This window comes from Podarcis pityusensis (assembly GCF_964106645.2).
Source record: "Podarcis pityusensis genome assembly, chromosome: 7".
Taxonomy (NCBI): domain Eukaryota; kingdom Metazoa; phylum Chordata; class Lepidosauria; order Squamata; family Lacertidae; genus Podarcis; species Podarcis pityusensis.
In genome coordinates, this window is record NC_138031.1 from 84,180,366 (window position 1) to 84,196,804 (window position 16,439).

The 16,439-nt window shown below is 41.4% G+C and overlaps 1 protein-coding gene across 8 annotated transcripts in view; it reads right to left on the bottom strand.

The window, feature by feature from the left end:
- The window catches only part of ENOX1 (ecto-NOX disulfide-thiol exchanger 1), a 276,495-nt gene that overhangs the window by 26,659 nt on the left and 233,397 nt on the right, over positions 1-16,439 (bottom strand). For all 8 annotated transcript variants that reach the window (XM_081014835.1, XM_081014832.1, XM_081014836.1 and 5 more), the window contains one exon: positions 1,542-1,726. In XM_081014835.1, coding sequence (XP_080870961.1) covers positions 1,542-1,726 — 185 coding nt within the window. The remainder of the gene's footprint in view (positions 1-1,541; positions 1,727-16,439) is intronic.

The following is a 16,439-nucleotide window of genomic DNA, read 5'->3' on the forward strand; positions in this document are numbered from 1 at the left end:
GTATTGGCCTCTACAGCTACAGCAGGCGCTGTAACTCTCCAACGGTTTGACTTGACCCCCCCGAAGGCACATTCCTCTATTGTCTCTTGAGACAGATGCCAAAAACAATTTGCTCCTAATTTAGATGTGAGCTGGATGGAATACCTGTTTTTAAGCTCAAGGGAATGGCTCAGATAAGTCTCGAATGCTTTTTTCAGAGCTAAATTCTGTAGTTTCCTCATTCAGTTCCATCATGAGATCAGGTAAAGCATATCTCATTTGTTACCATGGATACAGGACATTATTTCCATTTGTTTGTTAGAGATCTCACACTGGGTGTGAAATTAAACTGTAACGTAGCTCTATGAGGAGAATTATCTCAAAAAAGTATAAGTGCAACGCCTGAACTGCCCTTAAATCAAATGGATTTTCATTTCCAGACAATATCAATTGCAAGGGTTGCCATTTTTATACCCAAGAAAAAAAAATGATAATACAATTTTTGATTGCCTAGTCCTTTAAATGTAGGAAGAAATCTTGAAAAGAAAAGAGAGAGAAAAGAAGAACTGGGAGCAGTAGCTTGCAAATAAGCTAGTTTTGCCATATTTACCTTATTTTTCAACAGAAAAGAAATGCACTTATTTTTGCTGATAGGCTTCTTCTCAGACAGAGGGCTTTTCCAAAAGATTAGATAATTGCAGAAATAATGTGCAGTCCTTATGTGCAGCTGAAGTAGATACAAACATCCTTATCCCAGCAGTTGCAGAGGAATTAAAATGGCAGAGGAATACAAATGTATTTTTCCCAGCTGGAACTTGGTTGTAGGGATATCTCATTTCCCCCATACTCAAGCATTATTTTGTTCCTAGTAAAGCACAATTCTCCACCTATTAGGCCACCCATTGTACTTAAAATTGCCACAGAGAATGGGAGGACAACAAGTGTCAATGGGCATTTGTTGGTTACTACTTCCACGTTCACAAACAACTAGGAATACACTCTCCAGTGCTTGAGCAATTTTGCATTCTTTTCTCTGCGCCTTTATTTTAGTGACTTGGTGCTTTCTGCTGCACAGCTCCAACGGCAGAATTCATGTAGTTTCAAAAAACGTGTCTGGGAACATGTACAGATGGATAAATATCAGCCAGTCTATTTCCTCTTTTGAAATACCGCCCTGGCATTTAATTACACTTTACACCCCTTCATGTTAAAATCTTAGTTTGTGAATGCACACTCCCTGTACCCCAGAGGGGAACATACACATATTGAAAGAAAAGAAAAGAAAAGAAAAGAAAAGAAAAGAAAAGAAAAGAAAAGAAAGATAATTTTTAAAGGTTTTTTCTTTTGAAATTTTATGTGTTAAATTTTAAATAATGAGCACACACAGCTTCTCCATTGTTTGGGTTACAGAAGTAATAATCAGTTCTCTTCCAGAGCACTGCACCAAATTTGGCGGGGGCTTTCTGGTGACTGCTCTCAATTGCACGTATGCCCCCCCAGCATGCGTCAGTTTGGGGGGAGGATTATTTTAAAAACAGTTCAAACCTCTGGTAAAGGAATACCTGCTGCATGCCTTGTAACGTTTGCTGCAAGAACTGCAACTGCTGGTCCTTTGTCAAACTTTCTTCTGTTCGAAAGAGCTGCCCTTTCTCTTGTTTCAGGAGTTCAACTTCATTTCGGTAAGCGTCCAGTTGCCATCGGAGACTGTCGTTCTCTTCCTTAAGTGCATAAGCTTGAGCAGCTAAGGCTGAAAGAAGGGAGACACTCTGGTAGTTAATATAATGGGATCACATTCAACAGGTAACAAGAAATTCATTTGCTTGGCAGGCCAGCAGATAATCTTAGATAAGCCAATTTGCAGCGGAACGCAGATGGGCACCATGAAAGAAGCTTAATTCAGACATCACAACAGAACATGGTTTTGCCAACCACAGATTAGAACTCAAACCCCAGTATGAGCTTTCAAGCATACACCAGGCAAACCATGGTTTAGGCCTGCTTTTCTGCTTTATTTTCCTTCCTCCGCAACTGACAGCCTCAAAAGGTGTTCCAAATTGTTCATTGGAAAGTGGGGCTGGCGTATTTTAGATCTGGTGCCAGATGCAATCTCCACTGGGATTGGTTCCACTCGGGAGCTCCTAATCGCTTATTGGTCCCAGCAGTGCTTGAAGTCAGCACTGATCAGCTGATTGGTGGTGACTTCAAGCCCCACTTGGATTGGCTCAGGATCTTTGCAGCATGGTTTGCGATACTTCGTCCCGCCTCAACGTTTGGCAGGTGGAACATGGGGCTCAATGCTGGAGGGCTCAACCCAGCATCCCTCTCTAGGAGGGTGCCATTAAAAGCGTTTTGGGTTACGTGGAGGGACATCTCCATCCCATCCCGATCTGGTGGAACACTCTGTCACAAGAGACCAGGTCCCTGCGGGACTTGACATCTTTCCGCAGGGCCTGCAAGACAGAGCTGTTCCACCAGGCCTTTGGCCAGGGCACAGCCTGACTCCCTCCCTCGGCAATCTTCGTGGAGCTCTGGCCCAATGGTTGCCAGTGGCTTGAATTAATTAATTTTATAATGAATGATTTTAGACTGTTATTTATGCTGTACTTTTGTACTGTTTTATTGTTGTTAGCCGCCCTGAGCCCGGCTTCGGCTGGGGAGGGCGGGATATAAATAAAATTTATTATTATTATTATCCACACACCCCAAGCACAAAACTGAAAGAAAACCAGAGAATTGTGCAATATGAAGGGCTTTTTTCCCAGCTGGAGCTCAGTGGAGCTCAGTTCTGGCACCTCACAGGTGAGCGCCATTGCCGTTATAAGAGAACAAGGGAGGCGTTCCTGCACCTCTTTCGCTAGAAAAATAGACAATAGCTATGAACACAGGTTAAACTTTCAGCTGGTTTCCGCTGTACAAGTTAACAAAACATTTCCCAAAATGACATTGATTGATAATTTCTATTAGCTGCATCTTTGGGGAAAATAACAGAACCATAGAGTTGGAAGGAAGCAAGGAGATCATCTAGTCAAAACCCTTGCTCAGTGCAGGATCTGTGGTTCAGGATGCAACTACAGTATCCTTGACAGATGAGTATCCAGCCTCTGCTTACACATCACCTCCTGAGGCAGTCCATTCTACTACTGAAAAGTTCTTAATGTTAGAGAGTTTCTCTTAATGTTGATCTGAAATCTGCTTTCCTGAAGTTTCCATTCATTGGCTCTAATCTTGCCCTCTGAAGCAACAAAAACAGCAACAAAATAAGTCTCTCTATCTTCTGCAAAACAGCCCTATACACATATATGTTGAGAATAATGTGAGCGGTTAATGTGCATAACAACCAGCCGTTGTGCACATTCCCCAGACCTCATGGAGAATGTGCACAATATGCCTAATCTCCAACAGCAGTTGGGGGATATGAATATCTCGATTTTCTGGTCAGTATCCAGTCTCCAAGAAACGTGCCCTTGTTTCCGATTTGCACACACACTGCGGGTCAGTACTAGAGTGAAAGCCTGCAGATGAAAACTAAGATTTTCCCCTTTGGATTCTTTCCTCAGCATTGGGCTATGCATAGACAGAGAAATTATGGAACAGAACCAAGTGATATAAAATGCAAATGCTCTGGGAAAAAATGTTGGCACTACAGAAGCATTACTGCATTAGTAGCATTGAAAGACACTTAAGTCATTTCCTTATGAAGCTGAATTTGGCCCTTTTTCAATTTAGAATGGCAGCTTTATTATCATAACAGATAGCAGGTGTTTGTGAGGAAATCGATTAGTATGCAGAGATGGAAATTACATTTAGCAAATGAATTGCACCGTCTGCAGTGTAGACTGAAATTTGTGTAGCAAAATGCAGGAAGCTATAAAGATCGCAGCAGCAACATTATTTAAATAAATTATTTGAGCATAAATATAGACAGGACAGCAAATGTGTTATCTAGCATTTTAGGGACACTGCTACGCTCCTCCAGAAAAAAACTTTCCTTTTGGCAACATCAAGGACTGTTTGGCTTAGTAAATAAATATTGTATATTATTTATTCTGGTACTGTTGTGAATTCACATCACTATAAAGCAGCTGTAATCAAATTCATAACTGCAAACAATTCCATGAGCATTCATAAGTAAGGGCACGTTATTGATTCACGCCAGTGATGGCGTAATTTTCACGTTCTATATTATGGAATCTTTAATTGTCATCTGACAGGAGCAGTATACGTAAATTATAGGCAGCAGGAACTTCAAATGGCATGGGAACATACTTCGGAAAAGAGTCCATTTCCCCTTGCAGAGCCATAAAGCTGAATGCTGAAGTATTTCTTACGACAAACAGGGAAGGCTTTGCAGGCACGCCTGAAAGCAGGTGGTATGCCCTAGTGGGGCACAACAGACACATGCAACTGCCTCCATGACACCAACATCTCTGCTGCTTACTTGCAAAGGGCTGGGGCAGGCCAATTGCCCTGGTGGGAGCAGTGCCCACCAACCTAGGGTTCCTGCAGGGCAGGTCACGTGGAGATGACCTCACCACCAGCTCAGACCCATCAAGGTAAGAAGCAGTAGGTCTGGTGTTGGGAGGATGGCTCCACCCACTTGCTTCCATAGGGAAACTCCAAAACCAAGTGCAGTAGCTTAGCAAGACGCTCACAAGTGGACAGATGGGGAGGAGCTGTTTTCTACAAAGTTTGCTGGGAAGGGGAGGAGAAAGGACAAGAACTTCATGCGGTGCTGCCTGGACGAAGCTGCCCCGAGAGACCCGGGAGCAGGACTGGCTGCTGGAGCTATGGAAGCGGCGATGAGAGACAATCTTGGGGTGTTCTGCACATGCTCCATGGAAGGCTTTAGGTGTAGTAAATATGTGTAAATAAACCATATTTCTTAAAGATGCTAATCTCCGCTGTGCCTCAATTTCCCAACAGAAATACAATCCTGAGTGAGAGTCTGGAACCTCCTGGAATCTTGTGCAGACGCTCAGCAGAGATTAGGGTGGCATGTTAAAATAAGTTGCTTACTTTTCCTTCTCTTAGCTACTCCTGCTTTGTGGGTACCTCTTCCCTAGCTCTTCTGCCTCCTAATATCTATTTCTTCTTGGCCCTTCAGCCTATCTGCTTCCCAATGTCTATTTTCCTTTCCGGTCAGAGGAGCATGCAGACCAACGTTTATTCAATTAAGGAATGCAGTAAACTGCTCAATAATAAAAATAAAATCTCTTAGCTATGTGCATAAAACAGTAAAATAATCAACAACATACAGATAAAACCTGTATACAGTCGTACCTTGGATCCCGAATGCCTTGTGAGTCAAACGTTTTGGCTCCTGAAGTGAGTGTTCCGGTTTGCGAACATTCTTTGGAACATGAACGTCCGGGAATGTTTCCAATTGGCTGCAGGAGCTTCCTGCAGCCAATTGGAAGCCACACCTTGGTTTCTGAAAGTTTTGGAAGTCAAACAGACTTCCGGAACAGATTCCATTCGACTTCCGAGGTACGACTGTCTTCCATATCATGCTATCATGCCCCTAGGGCCATATGTGAGATTTGTCTTTATTTTGTCCCGAGGCCCCATGTGAGGTCCTGGAAGTCTGAACCTTGTGGCTAAGCAGGGATCCAGATACATCATGATGAATGACATCAACTGGTTTTCTTTGTTAAACATGCTGAATGTGGCCAAAAAGCTTTCTTATTAGAAAGAAAATCAAAACAAAGGAACACGGTGCTATTAATGGTTACCAGTTTTACATCCCCGGAAGTATTGGTGGAAAATAATTGCCTGGAACACTGTACAAGGCAGCACAGGAAGATATTTGTGAGCCACCCTTCAAATTACTTTCACAACAGAAGCTGTAAGCAGCGATCACAGTTCAGGGAAGCAATGCTAATAGGCTGTGGTGACATACATAGGTTAGTATGAGGGATTCAAATTAATTCCTCACCATCGCAATTCATTAGCAGCAAGCAATTTCCCACGGACTTCTAGTTTTTGGAAGGAGTTGAAAAGGGGGGTGGGGGCAGGTTAGCACACTGGCTCACAAGGGGAGGAGAGGGGTAGGGATTGTGAGATAAAGGGCAGAGGTCAGCTAATTCAGGGGACCCCAAGGACAGATTGAGACACCCGAGTGATGCACACCCTATAGCTACACTGATCTCTCAGGCACCCAGGAGAGATGGAGCAGGAGCAGGAATTGCCATCAAGTCTGAATCCCCGGGCGCTCTGATTGGGACTGAGATCCTGCCAATGAAATATTCATGGAAAGACAGGGAAATTAACAAGTTTTAATCCTCAGTTTAGTAGTCCCCACTCAGAAATATACATGCATGTGTATTAAAATGTATGATAACCTGAACCAGAGTAAAATAATATTTGCAAATGCCCCATCAGAGCCAGCCCATCAAAAAGGAGTAAGCTGAAGCAGGTGTTATCAACACAAAAATATGAGAAAGGAGCCAAGAGGAGATGTTCAGAAGCTGACACGCATAAATATTTATAGTGACTACAGAGATGACACTGTAATATACCATCGCCGTCTCAACAAAGGACACAATGTCATAATGTCGTGCAACATGGTGTCAGAAGAGGCCATCAATCTACAGTGCCAAGATGAGTACTGCATAATGTACAACAACAGGTCATAGATGTCCTGCCCAGGTACAAATGTTATATAGAAGATGAGGTACTGTAAAGAGAAAAGAATTCAAAAAGCCACGGATGCATTCTGAAATTCCTGGTTAACTTTGCCATTCTTTTGAATTAAATATTATTTTTTGATCACCTGTATTCCTCATTGTTATCCCACACGTTCTCTTGCACTTTTCCATCACTTTCTGTACTGCAAAAGGTCCAGTTTGTTGCACAAGAGCACCAAATCCACTTTCGGCCCCTGTAGACATTCTTTCTATTGCACATTCATGATTATTTGTGGTCACAGTGGGATCAGGGCAGTCATATACAACTCCACTTTCAATATTATTTGCGCCTGCAAATGTGTTGGGGCAGGCATATAATTGCTTCATTTTTAGTCAGTCCATATCCTGTAATTTCCTGCTGAAATCCTGTAACAAGTCATACCACCAACACTACTGGGGTTTTTTTGTCCTGCATTTTTTGTGCTATAGGTCCTCCAGACAGGAATAATGTGGTTGTGTTAGGGACACATCGCGGAACAACTTATTAATCAGCATATATCCACAACTAACTCTAATGTGCCACAGTGGAATACCAGTCTGGAAGGCCCTTTAATTGTGCAATCTGAATTGGCTAGTATGCAACTGAATCAAAACCCCTCAAATATATCAAGGGCCTGGAAGTGCCTTTAGTTTCCTTCCCTGTTGCCCTGCTTACTTTTTTTGAAGTTACTCTTGGAGAAGAATAGACATTTTGGAATAATAAAATTACTTGAGAATATCTTTTGTAAAGTATGGAAACATTAGTTCCTTATAATTGATATAATTTTCTGTGGTTGGTTAAAAAAAGAGAGAGACAGAGAAAGAAAGATTTCCCACAGTTGTTGGCATGATTTTAAACAATTTCTTTAGAAGGTTAATTCATCATATCGTAATGTTTTATTCTCACCCAGAAATTACATGAACATTTTCCTCAAGTTCTCAAGTGCCATTAATCAAACATAAAGTGCTTTGCCTCTCTTCAGCTGAGAAATGGAGCAGTTTGGGGCCATCTCATGAGGTGATTAATAATGGAGTGAATTAAAAAAAAAAAAGCCTATAGTGTATTTTGTTTTAATTATTATGTTTCTGTTGTCTTAAACCCATAAATCTCCAACTGTGTGGGAAGCTTTCTTAAGGAGCTGAAAATAGTTGCTGTGGGAAAACTTCTGCCCCACTTCAATGGGACTTCAGCTCAACCAATTTTACCTAGATTGAAACCAAAGGCGAAGATCTAAAATGCTGCTTTAGACATGCCCGAGGTCTTCTGGGATTTTAATCCCCCCCACTCTAAATAGCAGAGCCCCCCACATCTCAAATGATGCAATGCTTTTGATCCAGGCCATATTTATATGCATGCCTACCCAACAGATGGTGTTTAGGGTATTTTACGAGACCAAACAATACCCTGGAGACTCCCGGAACATTTTTTTAAATACTAAAATCACATAAAATTATTCAAATATTTTTAAAGAGAAGGGCGGGGGGAGGAAATATTTATAAAGGGGGAAAGAACAGCAGATTCTTAAGAACATATGCAGAATTAAAAGGTCTTAAGGGGTGTGTGTTTGTGTGCTTTACAGCGGTGGGTCCCAATTAGCTAAGTCCTGCCCACCTAGCAGTTCGAAAGCACATCAAAGTGCAAGTAGATAAAGAGGTACCGCTCCGGCGGGAAGGTAAACGGCGTTTCTGTGCGCTGCTCTGGTTTCGCCAGAAGCGGCTTAGTCATGCTGGCCACAAGACCTGGAAAAACTGTGGACAAACGTTGACTCCCTTGGCCAGTAAAGCGAGATGAGCGCCGCAACCCCAGAGTCGTCCGCGACTGGACCTAACAAGGTCAGGGTCCGTGAACCCCCTGTTTTTCAAAAGCCAAGCCGTGGACCCCCTACTTTTGACATTCTTGATTTCTCTATGGTAGCTTTTGCTATGTGAATGGTGTCGCGGACCCCCTGGTTGGGATAGGCAAAAACCTGGGCCACCAAATGGAACCACTGATTTAGAGGGATGGAAGGAATAGAGGCACAGAGAGAGAGATAGGGAGGACACAACGAAGGCACAGCCTCCCATCATCTCAAGTCATGGTGGAATAGTTAGAGGATTTCAGAGCTGGTCTCAAATATGGCTAGGGCATACGTAGTTCTAAAATTACATTAAAGCACACCAGAGGTCCAAATTCACCTCTATTTAATTTTCCTGCTGCCAGGACAGAGATAAAAAGATAAAATGTCCTGAAAACCCGAAACGCCTTCCTCTAAGCCAGGTTTGTCCAACCTGGTACCTTCCAGATATTTTGGGTGACAGCTCCCATTGGCCAAAGGGGGAGATGCTGTAGGAAAAGACACTGTGACCAGGTGCCCTCGACTGCCTGCTTGGCCTGTCCTGGTGCAAACAGTTGACGGGCAAATTCCGAGTCCTGGCTGCCTCCCCTTCTTAGCATCATTTCCCTTGAAACTACACTAAAAGCAGAGCACCTTCTAATAGAGGACTATCCTCTGTAAAGCCGGACACATGTCCACCTTTAAATGTATGTTTTCTCTGGGGAGTCAAATGCTAAGTCAGATTACAGTGGTTGGGGGCCCTGGTGCAATTACCCAAAAAGGGCCTCTTTCTCCCCCCAAAGGTGCCACATAGCAAGTCTAAAGACTAATTAATTACAGCATAAGCTTTTGTGGACTACGTTAAAATATTCTTGAGCTGGCAGAGTTTCACAGCTCTCAGCAAAACACCAGGAAGCAACATTTTGCCAACTTTAATAAACAAAAACGAAAATACTCTGAACATGTGTCGTTACCACAGATTAAACTTTCTTTCACTTACCGTAATTCATCTGTTTTTCCTCACCTCCTCTCCTGTTGTGAAGATAAGCTAAGGGAGCATGAAATCACTAGAAACCATGCGCCATACTGTAAACTGCCCTTTACAATAAAGTGCCCTGTGATCTTCAGATGAAGGATAGCGTGGAGATTTAATTGATGAACTAATAAATGATAATAATAATAATAATAATAATAATAATAATATGGTTCCTTTTACGGGATCGATGCATCTTTGTACAGAGCCATGTTCTTCTGCCCCCCCCCCCAAATGAGTACAGCCTCAAGGCTTGAACCAATCTGAATCTGGCCTGATGACTGCATGTTCCAGATGCATAAATCCCCCTTGTGTTCAATTGAACTTATGCTCAGGTTAGCGTGCCCAGGCAGCTGATTCCTAAGGAGTTATTTTAGGCTTGTAGCCACCAGGGGCGAGAGGAAACTCCACTGTCCTGAAGCATCAGTATTTTTATTATGTATGCTATTCAACACTCACACACAGAGAGCGCTTTTCAGCTAAAAAAGCATATGGAGTGCAGTAATAAGACAAACCATCCTAATAAAAAACAATTGTTCCAGTTGCACCACAGATATTCTGGCCTTGGTCAAACAGCAGCTTTGAGGGGCGAATAAAATTAGAGAAATGGCACTGAGGAAGGGGGAGTTTAACTCCCTCAGCCTGTGTCCCAGTCCCAGTCCAGTATGATATCCCCTATTGCTGCTTTTAACAAAAAGAGAAATCAAATAATGCAGTGGTGTCCAAACTTTTTTCAAAGAGGGCCAGATTTGATGAAGTGAAGGGCCATGAGGGCCGACCAAAGGGCGGACCATAGTTGTTGAGGCTTAAGGATTGAAGTTGCTATCAGATAATGGAGGCATATAATTTGGACAAGAAAATTGGCTTCCAGGTGGAAAAATCAAAATTAGAAACAGAATTGTTAGAACCCAAAACTAAGATTTTGTCAAGGATGTATAACTTGCTGTTGAAATGGAATACACAGGATGAAACGGTGAAATCTGCTATGATTAAATGGGCACAAGATGTCGGACATAACATAATGATGGCTGACTGGGAACAGTTATGGACCACAGGTATGAAATTTACGGCATGCAATGCCTTAAGAGAGAATATTATGAAAATGATATACAGGTGGTACATGACACCAGTCAAGCTAGCAAAAATCTACCATTTGCCCGATAATAAATGTTGGAAATGTAAGGAAACTGAAGGTACATTCTTTCACCTTTGGTGGACATGCCCAAGGATTAAGGCTTTCTGGGAGATGATTTATAATGAACTGAAAAGGGTATTTAAATATACCTTTCTGAAGAAACCAGAGGCCTTTCTCCTGGGCATGGTCGGCCAAATGGTGCCAAAGAAGGAGAGAACTTTCTTTATGTATGCCACAACAGCAGCAAGAATACTTATTGCAAAGTATTGGAAGACGCAAAATCTACTCACCCTGGAAGAATGGCAGATGAAGGTGATGGACTACATGGAATTGGCGGAAATGACTGGCAGAATCCGAGACCAGGGAGAAGAGTCGGTGGAAGAAGATTGGAAGAAATTTAAAGACTATTTACAGAAATATTGCAAAATTAATGAATGTTAGAATGATGTCAGAATGAAGTTAAGTGGTTTAAGCAGCAATGTTTTAAAGGTGTATGAAAAAATGGATTTTTAACAGGTCAGAACTCAAAGTTATATTAGATTAAGTTAAAGGATTAAGATAAAAACAAAGAGGGAAAGAAATTGCTGAATTAACTAACTGAACTGGAATACAAAAAAGGGAGGTGTGAGGAGGTCAGGGAAGTAAGGATATGAATATATGACATGGAAAGATTGATGTGTTTCCTTTTTAAATGGTTTTAATCTTTTTTCTGTTTTTGTCTTTTTCTTTTTTCTTTTTCTTTTTCTTTTTGTCTTTTTTTCTAATCTTTTTATTTATGCAATTTTTTTCCTTTGAAAACTTAATAAATATCATTTTTTTAAAAAATGAAGTTGCTGAGGTTGTTTTTTTTTTTTAGGATACCCCAGGAAATAAACTGCCACAGGGGCAGGATTAAACCTCCTGGCGGGCCAGATTAGGCCCCCCAAACAGACTTTGGACATGCCTGAAATAATGCCCGGCCCATTTTGGCTTTCAGACAGAAGTGCACTAGTCTGCCTTCTAGCAGAGTCACAGCACCTTTGGCTTCAACCCCCCACTACAACAGGGGTGGGGAACCTCCACCCCACAGAGCAATATTGCCCCAGCAGACCTCCCCATTTGGCCCATCAGGCCATTTTGGGACAGCCACGGGCACCCTCCCTACACCTTTCAGCCTACATCATGCCAAGGGTGGGACGGGTAAGGGCAGGAATTCAAAGGAAGTTTAACATGGGTGACCAATGGTTTGTTTACTGGAGCCAGGCACATTCCCATCAGTGGTAAGTTGGGTGGTATGAGTCTGCGCCGTTGAAGGTTTCCATTCAGTGGAAACCATTTCTCCCTCCCAATCCACCATCATGCCCAGACACCACATAATAGTCCTGAATAGCCTCAGGCCATCAGGTCAGATAAACTTCCCTTCTTTTAATTACTTTGGAGATTGGGATGAATTACGACTGTGGGGATTGGTCTGCCAATTAATAGTTCAACTGGAATGCAAACTGACTGCTGGCATAAGAAGAGGCATTAACAAACAGACTGAAAAATAAAGCAAAAAGCTTATTCTAATTGTTTCTGTCTTAGAAAGATGATGAATGGATAATAGAGTTCTGGTTGAGAATCTTCATTTTATATTACTTTTAACTCTCTGTCCCTTTTGTGCAGTGCTGGCAAAAATGAAACTTCATCCGTGGAAAGAAGGCACTTCTGAAAGAGACAGATGCAAGTTTTCAAGGTGGAGACTGTTAACAAACTAACAAAACACACCATTGATTGTTGGTATTGTGCAGCAATTATTGGATGAGCAACTGAAAGACCTCAGAGATAAGACGGATAAAATGGGGAATGGAAATTGATCGGAGAAAGACCAGACCAAAGAATACACAGAGCCTTTGCGGAGGGTGTGTGTGGGTGTGTACTGATCAACATCTGCCAGAACATGAGAGTGGAATAGTAAAACGGGAGGCAGCAGATGATGAAATGGAGGGGATGATAATGAAACCATTGACAGAGACATTAAGAAACATTTTGAAATGGCAGAGATAGAACTGAGAGAGAAAGGATTCTGTACACAATTTAGAGTGAATTTAGAGGGAGGGGATGGTGATACACTTGGAAAAATAATGGAATAAATAGAAAGAGGAGTCTCTTTTTTCTCATTCTCTCCTGTTAAATTAGGATGGGAAATCAGGGCCAACATAAAAAGGGATTGGAAGATATGGAATTGGGTAGGAATTAATATACAACTAGTAAATAACTATGGATTATTATGCTAATAATGGATGCTGGATTTTTTTCGGAGATAAATTCGACATACTGGACTGGAGGAAGACTATTCTTAACATTTCACAATAATAACAACTGGAGAATCCCTTTTGGACTTTTTGTGTGGAAAGGAGAATGAATTAACTGGTGATGTCTGGGGTTGAGTACTGGGAAAACATCACCTAGCATAATGGGGAACAGCTGGATATTAACTTGGAATACAGCTAGAAACCATATATTTCAGAAGTGCATAAAATCTATTACAATTCATTTCCTCATTAAAATATTTTGCCACACACTGCTCATGGTATAAGAAGAAAGCCATTTAATTAGGGCATGATTCTGTCAAAGTAAGTCACTTTTTCGTACCTTGAAAATCAGTGCTTAATTTTAGATAGAGCATGCCTTGCTGATGTGATCTGTTACACCCCTATCCTGAGGCTTGATGTATTATTAGCTATGAGTATCCAGTATATAACTACCAGGGCCTCTTAATTTCAAACCGTATGCATTGATGTCACTGATGCCAGGCAATTTAGCCAGCACAAACATTTAGTAGCAGGTTTTCTGACTATTACATCACACTTCATTATGAAGTAAATGACTGCAAGGTAAATAATAAATGATAAATGATAATACTTGTGAAAAAGTAGCAATATTTTCTTGTGGGGGAAATAAAGCATTTTTTATGTTAGTTTAGAATTTTATTTTGCTAAACTACTGTTATTATTATTATTATTTCCCAATATTTTTATGAACTGTTTCTATTCCAGTACTACAGTGTTAATTTTGTTCAAGCAAAGGCACCAAAATATATTTTAGCATCTTGTCAAAATGAGAGACTAAGAGTGTCGATAAAAATGACACTAAAATAAATGTAAATTTAGATTGCTGTCACAAGTGGCTGCTTGCTTTTGTGAAGATGTTGGGTTGCTATAGAGTTTTCCATAGCAACCTTGCATCTTATTATATGAATAATCCCCTTGGTGTCCTTAAAGCCTGCTAAGAAAACAGGATTAAATCTATTCTCATATGTAATGATCCTGCATTAAACCTTATCAGGATGAAAAACCAGAAAACATAATAAAATGTAATCTAGATAATGGCTTTCCTGGCAGTTCAAAGGCATCAAAGCACCACAGGCGTCTCAATACAGTTTGTAGTTAGGCCGTCAATTTTCCCAAAGCCCTTATTAAATATGTCTCCTTGAAAGTTCTATTTTCTTTTCCCTTTCTTTAAAAAAACAAGAATAAGGTTAATAAACCTTTCATTGCTGTGATGAATTGAAGTATGACGGTGTCCTTTGATATGCTGAAGTCAGGAACTTTGCTACACAACAAAAGCTCTTCACTGAAGAGCCGTCTCTGCTTTGCCCTAAATATCTTGTGTGCTTTGTGAAATAGAGAGTGCCTAATTTCAAAGCAAGGATGCCTAGCCCCCTTTGACCTGGGGGCCAGGTTCACTCGCCAAGGGCCGCACCCTTTCGGTTGCACACAGCCCCTCCTCCACAGCTGATTCTTGCCCCCTCCCCACTCATGAAATGATCAATCTGATCACTGGGGAAGTAGCAATTCACATCCCTATCAGGATAGTGTCCTGTTCTTCTCTTCCTCTACTTATTTTTAAAAAAAATTTTTTGCCACTGCCACCCAAATATGGATAAGCTGGGTTCTTGTTTTATAAAATGGTTTTATAACACCCACATGGCAAAAAATAAAGGAACAATGAAAAGTTAGAAACGAACAACAATTTATAGTCTAATAACCAAATTCTAAATATGGAGATACTCCTCAGAATGGATTGCACTTGTAATGTTAGTTCGTAAGAACTCATGAGCCAAGTCTGAGATTCCTTTTTGATTCTGCTAGTAATATCGCCAACGTTCATAAATATGATTCATATATGAATGCATCCATCTTATAACACTCAAATTACAAACTGAGCAGTTTCCCACAGATGTTCTCTTTCAGCTCGGAATGTTAAATATATCCACATTTAGCAGACCAGATGCCTTAAGTCAGCTATTTTGTAGCTGCCCGCACAGAAGTTATTTAACATTAATAACTTACTCTCAAATGAAACTCCCATTGGTTTGGTTCACATGTTACACTAAGCGAAACCACAGCTTAACGTGAATGAACGAGCATGTGAGTTCTGGGAGTGGAGATTGTGTCTGCTTCATTCTTCCCTGGTGATTTTGCTGCTGTGCTGGCTCAATGTGCCATCCAAACCCCGGTTTAGCTCTCTCCAGATGGACCCTGAGCTGTAAGCAAGCTCTGTGTTCTGCGATTTCCAACTTGTGGTTTGTCCAGGATCTAAACTGGGAGCCTTGGCTCAGATGACACATGAAGTTAAACCATGACTTGGCTCAGCACAACACAACCAGAGAGGAGTGAAGTAGCTGTTATCTTCTCTCCTGGATCCTGCACTCTTGAATGAATAATTCAAGCTAATGCTCATTTTCTATATGTAAGCGGTCACTGACTGACCATGAAAAGTATTAGAATTAGTCCTAAAACAGCCTGCCAAACTATGACAACTTTCTACTGGAGGGTTTTTGCATTTCTGAGTGGATTAGAAGGATCCCGCAGTTGGATGGATGATGCAGTCTGATTCCCTGCCCCAAAACAGGATGTCCCTTGTTGAAATCATTTTAGTCAGGGTCCACTCCCACATTTCTTAACACCTTCAATAAAAAAACATTTCAAAACAACTGTTTTAGCACTGCCAAAAATCTCAATTTCCTCCTTTATCTCCTATTTCATTTAGGCTCCTGCTGTTCTAAAGCCTATACTCTGTCTCGCTACTCTCTTTCTTCAGTGGTGTCCAAACTTTTTTCAAAGAATCATAGAATCATAGAGTTGGAATAGACCACAAGGGCCATCGAGTCCAACCCCCTGCCAAGCAGGAAAAGAGGGCCAGATTTGATGAAGTGAAGGGCCGTGAGGGCTGACCAAAGGGCCGCCCAAAGTTGTTGACCTTTTTTTTTTTTTTAAGATTGAAGTTGTGGAGATTTTGGGGGGAATTTTACCCCAGGATATAAACTGCCACAGTGGCCAGATTAAACCAACCACAGTAGGCCCCCGAAACAGACTTTGGACATGCCTGCTTTAGGATCTCAAACTCTATAATTTAATATTCATCTATCCCCCAGTTATCATATGTTTCCTCTTCTACCCTCATTTTCTCTGTCAGTTCTTCTTAGAGCAGAACCTTTAAAAAAAAAAAAATAGCCAAGTCTCTTTCTCCTTCTTTAACCTTCTGAACCGGAACATTGTCTCCAACCTGTGAGCTCCCTGAAAATCAACCCATCAATCTCCGTTATTTACAGTCGATGAATAATTTCCCTTGAGTAATTTTTGAGCCATTTGCTGAATTAAAGTCTGCTCTACCCATGTAAGCTCCCGGCACAATGCAAAACCTAACTGGGCAGGGTTATAAATCATATGGGGAGCCCAATGAGGAGAGCAGGTTCCCAGTAAAACTCCTCCAGTTACCCTTCCAACTCATGGAAGTTGATGGGGCTGAGCAATGGGAATGCAGTGGGAGAGAGCATGCCTTGCCCTCTG